This window comes from Theobroma cacao, chromosome 1 (assembly GCF_000208745.1).
Source record: "Theobroma cacao cultivar B97-61/B2 chromosome 1, Criollo_cocoa_genome_V2, whole genome shotgun sequence".
NCBI classification, from domain to species: Eukaryota; Viridiplantae; Streptophyta; class Magnoliopsida; order Malvales; family Malvaceae; genus Theobroma; species Theobroma cacao.
In genome coordinates, this window is record NC_030850.1 from 19,602,150 (window position 1) to 19,611,474 (window position 9,325).

The 9,325-nt window shown below is 32.5% G+C and overlaps 1 protein-coding gene across 1 annotated transcript; it reads left to right on the forward strand.

Moving 5' to 3' along the window:
• On the forward strand, nucleotides 5,285-5,935 carry LOC18612882 (defensin-like protein 21). Its single transcript, XM_007049862.2, has 2 exons — nucleotides 5,285-5,367; nucleotides 5,658-5,935. The coding sequence occupies exons 1-2, from the start codon at nucleotides 5,310-5,312 to the stop codon at nucleotides 5,846-5,848; spliced, it is 249 nt and encodes an 82-aa protein (XP_007049924.2). The 5' UTR covers nucleotides 5,285-5,309; the 3' UTR covers nucleotides 5,849-5,935.

Here is a 9,325-nt window from a genome sequence, read left to right on the forward strand (position 1 = left end):
TAAAACATTACGTGAATATTTTTACAGCGTAAAAGCAAAATAAATTCATTTATACGGTAACACAGATAACCAGAGTATGTAATTTCATTTACAATGACGTGTGGGTCCCCGAATGACCAAAGGTAACAAAGGCCGTGGACCTACAATTTTTGAATAGGTGAGTCCAATAATAACCCTTGACGTAATCAGCTATTTACTGACTATCCTAAGCTTGGAATGAGTGGAAATGAGGGTGGTGAGTTTATATAAACTCAGTAAGTAAACAAACATCATCTAAAATATCTAAAGTCGAGTAAATGGAGACAACTTAAAATAGTTCATCGTACTATGATTCATAACGTTTCAAACTCATTTCAACTAAATAAAATAAATTCATTTCAATTAAATAATCAACATGGCTTATGAATTTCTTAAAAACTTGGCTCATGCCAAAACTCATTCTCGAGGTTACCTTGATCAGAGGCATTCAACCGAGTTTGCCAAGGCTATTAAAGAAAAGACATATATCCATAAATCATATTTGTACGTTTTAAAACATAGTCGTTCCTTGGCGTTCGCTGAGTTCACCCTCACGTGATGGTTCGACGTGAAGTGAACTCTAAAGCTTTACCGCAGGAGATACCTTCCATGCCTCTCGTACCGAGGTAAAATATAACCGAATTTACCGTGCCCCTCTTTAATAGGCTGGTCCATGAAAACCCACCACTGCAGTGACTAATCAATATCTCACCAAATCAATAAAAGTTTTGACAGCATGACATGGCAATTATATTACTACCCAGCCTGTTAAGGCAATTCAAACAATTCATACAATTTCCATACAATTTCCAATTTAGCCATTCATGCCAATATCACCATAAGCCATTCAATTCAAACCATAAATTTACAACACAATCAAACAGTCTCCAATTACTCAATTTTTAAAATCATCATTCAATTTCAAAATGATTTATAAAAGTCATTTCATTTAATCACATTTTACTTATAAAACATAAGGATTTACCATTTAAACTCATTTTTTTATAAAATCACAAAAACGAATAAAAGCTACTTTAGATGATTAAGACGATAATAAGGTTACTCACAATATCGAGAATCGAGGTACTCCTAATCCCGATCTTCGGGTACAATCTCCTTACCCTTATCGAAATTTTCACCACCTAGACATAATGCACAACAAGCAATTTACTATATTTGTGCTAAACCGTTATAAAACTAATTTAGGCTCTATATGAATGCATGAAATGGGATGTGAAATGTTCAGATTATTATCTAAATACGGTGTTCTACGTAGGTTCAATTGTGTATGGGGCTGAATTGGTATTGACCTAATTCACACTATACGTCGGTTAATTGGCCAAAATATCCAATTCAACTCCAAATAAATTCATTTCACTTCCAATACTCCAAATCATCAAATATAAGCTAGATAACATGAATTATAGCAAAATCATCCTCAACATTTTCTCTTGAAAAAATTCGGCCATGGAGTGTTCATGAATAATATATGGTTTTTCATGCTTGATTTTTACACTTTACATCATAAAACAACTAAAAATACCTAAATAGCATGAAATTCATCAAAGTCCATTTTTCAATTTTTCTCTTGAAAAATTCAGCCAATGGGTGTGGGTGAAGGGCATGAAATTTCTTGCTTGTTTTCCATGCTAAACATCACCAAACAACTAAAAACACTAGAATAACATGAAATCTAGCTAAATCCAAGATCAAAACCGCTCCCCCCATGTCCGGCCAGTAAAGGTATCTTCATGAAAACTTGATTCTCAACCATGAAAAATGAAAAAGAATGCATAGGAAAGGTAGATCACAAGCTAAAATTAAGAAATTTTACCTTTACTTGCTTAATTCCTTGAAATCCACTAATTTTCCCTTGAATTTTTACTAGGGTTTGTTCTCTTCGTTTTTCTCTTTATTCTTGTCTTAGCTGACCCTGAAGAATGAAATAAGAGAGGTGTGTGCTGGTTTTTTTTTTTTAAAGGAAATATTAAAATAACTAAAGCTTGCCATGTGTCACCTTTTAATTGGTCCATTTTTAAACTTAATAATTAAGCATTCTTCCACCACCACATAAAATATCTCAATTATCCAAAGTATAATAGGTAAAATTCAAGGGCTTGACAAGTGTCATGGTGGTGCAAAATTTTAAAAATTCTAATTTTGGCCCCGTAGACATGTAAAATGACCATTTTGCCCTTATGCTCGGAAAAATGTCAGAATTAAAATTTTTAACTTCTCAAGGTCAAATTATGTTCCAATAGTCAAACTTGATCAAAATTTCATCCACCATTCCAATTTTGCCCTCGGGTGGGAAAATGACCATTTTACCCCTAAGTTATGAAAATTCCAATTTAACTCTAAATCAATTCCCAAACTCCAAATCACCATATTAAGTCATTCTAAGGTTCAATAACTCTCGAATGCATCTTAAAATCTCTATTTGGATTAGTTCAAGGCGTAAATCAACTTAATTGTACCATTAGGTACAATATTGTCTTTTACTGATTTTTGAGGCATTCAAGTATGCAAACATTCTATCAAGTACCTATACAATATCGCAAATATATTATAGAGTTTGGCTTGACAAGTACTATGGCATCTCAGTAGCGGTACCTTTACTTAAAGTCACTTCGCTGACGGTTGAGAGTCTTTTGTCTGTGTACACGTATATGTAATATAAACTACTAAGAGTCAAGTTATAAATGAAGTATGTATATGTTGGATTGATGATGATACCCTTATGAGACGGCAATGAATGACAGTACTTTCAAATAATACAAAGATGAATATTCGGTTGCTATAAAATATTACTGAAACATTCATCGTTGAGAATTACAACACATGGTTTTAAAGATGATGGATGGAATTAGGAACAGAATCTTGTAAAGAGGATTGCTTGGGCCTATTGGGCTATGCCCATTAGGCCCATGCGCCAGTCATAGCCTGAAATTTGGGCTATGACAGGAACGTCTCGAGCTCTAGTACATATAGCAAATGTCATATCAAGTGGAATGCAATCAAGCAATGAAGTAGTTGTTCCGAGCCTATGCCAACTACATGGGGATGGACATAGCCAACTTTTCTACTCTATCAAATCCTCCCATAAGCATAAGAGATAATGAGGAAGATGAAGAAGAAGAGTAGAGTCTCTCCATATTCTTACAATGACAGGGGAGTTTTCTTTTACCTTTTTTTTTTATTTTTTTAACATTGACGGCAATGTTGAATTCAAGTTTGTGGGTAGAGTTTGAAAAAAAATTTTATAAGCTATGGTTTTATTTCTTTTGAGTTATGTTTTTATTTGTTTATTTACATTTATGTTTTTAGGTTTTAATCTTATTTAATTTATTATCATTTAGTTTTCTTTATGTTTTGTTTTAAGAGTTTTAAGTTAGAGCTAGTTGTGCCAATTTTATAATGATTCCCTTATCCAATGATGAAGACTTAGTTATCTTTTTGTCTTTAGCTCTTGGATCCATCAATATCACATCATTATCACAATATCGTAGCGAGAAATTCATGTCAATAAAGTAGGAAAAAATTCATTCAACATCCAAATTTATCATAGAGCACCATCATCCACATAAGTAATTCAAACTAAAAATCATTAAAGAAAAAATGGGGTTTCACACCTTTACTTACCTCAAAAGACTAACTATTTGAATCCCATGGATTCATTAAAATGGGTTTCAATACCCATTTGTATCTAATGTTAACATCAAATATCTTAAGCATTTCCATATATTTGATGTACATACCTAGTTCATGATCTTCTTGTGCACTTATAATCCCAAATATCTCAATTGGGTTGGACGTATATCACATCCATACATAGACATAATAAAAATCTGTACCAAGCCTCCTCTTTGCGAGTTATCGCATTCTATTTGATCATTGGTGGAACATGATCCTACTTTTGCGTTATTCCATGCCTTATCAATACAATCCACTTACCGAAATTTACAATTACATCATTTGTGGTTGCGCTTCAACCAATTAGTTATTTTTTGAACTTCAAAAACAATATTCACATATATACCGTAACTATCCATGCTCACACCGTTCTATCAATCCCGCTAAAACTATCGAGGTTAATCAAATTAAACTTGCATCATCTCATCATTATTTATTAGGAGCATTGTACTCCACAAACTCATCAATGACAGCTCAAGTTCTAGGTGGCATCCATATCTACACAAGAGTGAACACTAAACTTAACACAAATGGACAAAGGATAGGTTTCCAAATAATAAGGGAATCCATGTAATCTTTCATTTGTAGGTTATGTTGTAGTTCAAAAACTAAAAACAAGACACAACATCAAAACCCTACAACTCTATTATTTGAGTTTATTTATATTTTGTACTTACAAATGTCAGAACTCACTGACACTTGGCCAATAATTGGCATATAGGATTTAAACATGTAATGGATTTTCATATTTTCTAGATATTTGAGCACACAATTACGCATTTAATTGTATTACGAGACATGGATTATGCTTATTAATATATATATATATATATATCTTTATGTGTTTGAAATGTATCTCATATTATTTTGATTATATTATTCATTTCTATTTATATGTATCTGAGGCTTGCTTGAGTCAAGTGGGATTACATACTTGGTCCTTATGCTAGTCATGGCCCAGGATTGGGTCATGGCATTAAGAAATAAGTAGCAATAGATATAATTTTGAATGTTAAATATATTTTTTATTGCAAAAGAATATTATGAAACTATGTTTTGACTCATTCTCTTCTTGTTGAATATTGGGAGTATCAATTGCATGATAATAAATTTGTAAATCAAAAAGAAAAGAATTTTTCATGAGAAAGTTTTTCAACAGTTAGAAATTGAAATTGAAAAAGTTTGTTAGCAAATTTCTATTTAAAGTCTAAGTCTTCTAATGATTTTTTTTGGAAAGATAAAGTTTCAAAATTTTAGTTAGGATGCTAAAATAGATATTTTTTATTAATTTGGAAAAGAGAGATTTGAATTCAACTATTTCACATTGAGATACATGAACCTAATAGTATTGAGTCAATTGTTACCATGTATTGTAGATAAACAATTAGCCTTTCCTAATTAAATGGGATTGAAATTGGAGAAACGCTTCCCTTGCTTCTTCCTAAACAAGAAATACATGCAATTATGTCCATGAATTGGGAAATAAATAAAATTTATAGAAGGAAACTTATTAATATGAATACACACACTCACATATATAAAAATTGCATCTTCAAATGGTTTTTACATCAAGAGAAATTTGGGTATCAGAATATAAAATGGCCCAAGCAAAAGTTTTCTCCTTTGTCCTCCTTATTGTCCTTATCATATCCATAGGTATGTCACTCTCCTTCAGTAAAAGTTTGTATTCCTTCCATTTCATTGCCATGTTTTAGTTAATGAGATAAACATAAAAGAAAAGTTTTGTAAAAAATATTTGTTTCCTTCCATTTTAAAAAAGTTAGCTTGGTTATACAACTCTTTTTTCTGAAGGAAATAAGAAAATATGTGTACTAGGAAGTCATTTATTTTGAATCATCTATGCCATTACATGGTTTATCTTTAACATCATACATACATACATAGATATATTAATTAATATTATCTATTGTATTTTTAATTCACAGATGTTATGGAAGTGGCCAGTCAAGGAAAATGTTGCAAAAATCATCCTAGCCTTGGAAAATGTGTACCGGGAAAAGATGATAATCCTGAAACTAATGGCAAATGTTGGGTGTTTTGCATCTCAGATTGTGAGAAAGGAGGCTTTTGCAAACCAATGAGCGGTGGTCATCATGAGTGTCATTGTTATTGTTGAACTTATTATTAGTATGTGAAAAAATAAAGAAAGACAAAAGTAAATGATCCATTCTCAATTTTAAATTCAATTAAATGATGTTTTCACAACTTTGTTTTTTTTTTTGTTTTTCATCTATTTTATCTATTTATTTATGAAAATAGGAAAATGATATCCACAAAATTATATTGCAATCCTTTTCACCAATTGTTAAAGAGGTTGAGTTAGCAATGAACTATCCTGCCAAACCTAATATGTGAAACACTAATTTTTCATCAAGTGGAACTTGGTAAACTTTGAATATTGATGAGCTATATTTGATTATGTCATTGCTTAAATTTTCCCAACCACTTTTCTCTAAATTTATCACTCATATAGTGTTTTAATTGTAGATGATTGATGGTTGAAAGAATGAAAGAAAAAAAATCAAAAGAATGTGTTTTTTCAAGCTAAGGCATGAACAGTCGATCCTTATGGAAAAAAGGTCAATTCGTGGAAGTGTTTAGGCTCAAAACAACTTCTAAAATGTCAAGGATTGACCGTTGGAGAAGGAAGGGTCGATCCCTACACAGCAGAACCCTTGGAATAGCTTTCAGAATCATAAGGATCGACCCCCAAAGGGTAAAGGGTCGATCTTTGCAAGTTAGAACACAAAACTAGCTTCTAAACCCGAAAAGGATGGACCTCTAAGGATTTAGGGTTGATCCCTATAGGCATGTAAGGAAAAAATAAGCCTAAAGATTGACCTTTATGGCTTAGAAGGTCGATCCCTGAAGCCCAATGAGGAAAAAAATATAAGTCCTAACTTGAGCCTCATTTCTCATTTTTCATTTCTTTAGTCTCAATTCACTTCCTATCAGCATCTAAACCCTTCCACAACCACCCTAAGCCATGTTTAGTAAGGATTTAGTGTCACGACCCAAATTTGGGGTCCATCATCAAAGTAAAGGATGTCTCATTCAACCCAAGTAACCCTTAAACAAAACTGTTAACTTGAAAATGAATATTGTTTTGATTATGACAAAATTATTCAAATTTGAATTTGCTCTACTAAAGTGATCCTTGACCAATTCTTGAAATGACTAACTCTCATACTTTGTTCTTACATGATTACAAGCTTAATTGTTTTAGTTGTGTGAATTCTTGAAGTTATTAAACTTTCGCACACTCACTTCATAAATGTCTACAAGCTTAAATGACTTAGTTGTATGAGTGTTAAACATGCTTGAATGAGTTCTCCTCATAATCTCTAAACAATTACTCCTAAGATGTTTGAAAATGCAAGTTAGGTTCACCAGTGGTGGAATTTATCTCAAGACATTCAAAGGTGTTTGATCTTCACCAAGGTTGTTTCAAGACATGAAAATCATTCTCAACTTAACATTTGATCACAAGGAAAGTATAGTTATTGAGAGTCAAGGAATATTGAAAAAACAAAGCTCAAATCGATTCTAAAGCAAGGCAAGTCAATCGAATGGCAGAATTGTTGAAAAATTGTGAAGTATAGAAAGCATAGTCGACCCTATAAGCTCCAAAGTCAACCTTACGACAAGATAGATGAAAAATCACAAAGATATGAAACCATAGTCAACCCTGACAAAGATATAGTTGACTCTAAGACAAAATTCATCCCAAACTCAAGGATTTGAAAAGCCATAGTCAACATTCAAGCCTTTACAATCAACTATACAAAGCTAGACTTCAAAATACAAGCTTTTTGGAAATGGATCGACTAAAAAGCTTCCATACTCAACTATAGATGATTGTTAGACACAAAATTCAAAAGGAAAATAGCTAGTTTCTTGCCTTACTCATCTCCAACGGCTCTAAGTGTTTGGATGAGCCCTGCAGCCAATTGGGATTGCTTAAGGCTTGATTCTAATCATGCAACAATATCATTCATGTTAAATGATTAGAGGTTTTCCTTCATCAATAAGACATCAATTATAATGAGTTATAAGTCTAATTGGATAAAGTCCATGAGATTAATATGCCTTGCAAGGAAACTGTAATGGGTTGCAGTTATGAGATTCTTATGCATTAAAACATAATCTCAAAATGTTCCTAGTCAATGTATCATTGAGACTGGACATCAATGATGCTTAGAGACTGGTATATTCTATGTTTCTTACTTTGGAAGTAAGTAATCGATCTCATAGATTGAAGTATAGAGATACTTGGAACTAGAATATAGGTTCTTGCCTAGGAGAGCAAGTTCACTGAACATGACCCTCCATGAGAAGCGCATTTGGTAATACACTCTAGTGTCTATGCAACACTTCTCATGTATCAGTTGTGTAAATACTCCCTAGACTTGAACACCAGGTTGTCTTATATATGGAGTGCTATGCTTTGATTTCATCCCTACGGGTGCCTAACCAAGGATGCCAAAACAGGATGCTTTTGGGTATAGTATGAAGCATGTGAAGGCAAATGAGTGGTTAAGATAGAAATCATCACCTCAAGTGTTTTAGAGGACATATCCTATCAGTTCTTAGTTAACATTAGCTTATTGAAGTCCTTGGCCAAGGCGACATAAAGATTATGAAAAAGGTTTCATAACTCTCTATAAAGCCAATGCTATAATTGCAGGAATAAATATGGAGGTCAATAAGAGTAAACACTGTACCAAGCATTTATCATCTTCGGGATATATGATGAGGGAATGAATTACACTGATAGATTGTACAATGAAAGGTTGTCAAAGAACCCTTTGACTCTCCCAACAATTGGGTGGCCATGATGCATTGCTAGATGTCAATCTTGGTTTATAGAATTGATTATACACTAATTGATTGAAATTTATATTAATCAATTAAGTCATTAATCAACTCCATTGCCAACATGTTGGGAACCTAATGGGTCACACACAATGATTGCATTTGAATTAAATTGGGAGAGTGATGATTTAAGTTAGACTTAAATCACATGTTAGGTAATTAACTTCTATAAACTTAATTAAAAAGGTTTAATTAAGTTTTTGGCATAATTATAAATAGTTATAACTATAAGGCCTTGATTGCAATATATAAAGGAAATTAATTATCATAGCCCAATCTCCGAGCCATGACTGACGCAAAAGCCCAATGGGCTCAGCCCACTAAACCCAAGCAAGCCTATTTATAGAATCTTATATATTAATCTGTATTCCTTAAAAATTTGAATAAGTAGCGTTCAATATAGTTTCTTTGGAAAAATTCATAAATCCCAACTATGTATTCAGAATAACATCATCAACCATAATATACATACATATATATATATTTTAACAAATGAATCTCAGCATTTCACAGCAAGTATTCATATACACGTAATCAGAACTTGACCATTAGTGGAGTGACTTTGGGCATGGTTGCTAATATTTAATGTCATGGTAAACCTACTGGGCAATGGATAGAGAGGAACACCTCGTCCTAGGATCCAATCACCTTTTTGACTCTAACAACCTAAAACATGAAGTTTAAAAAGTGAGTATAAACTCAGTGAGTAAACATAGGA

Coding starts and splice junctions, on each gene's coding strand:
- LOC18612882 (XM_007049862.2), top strand. CDS start 5,310: ATGGCCCAAGCAAAAGTTTTCTCCTTTGTCCTCCTTATTGTCCTTATC. Junction 5,368..5,657: donor TGTCCTTATCATATCCATAG/GTATGTCACTCT, acceptor TTTAATTCACAG/ATGTTATGGAAGTGGCCAGT.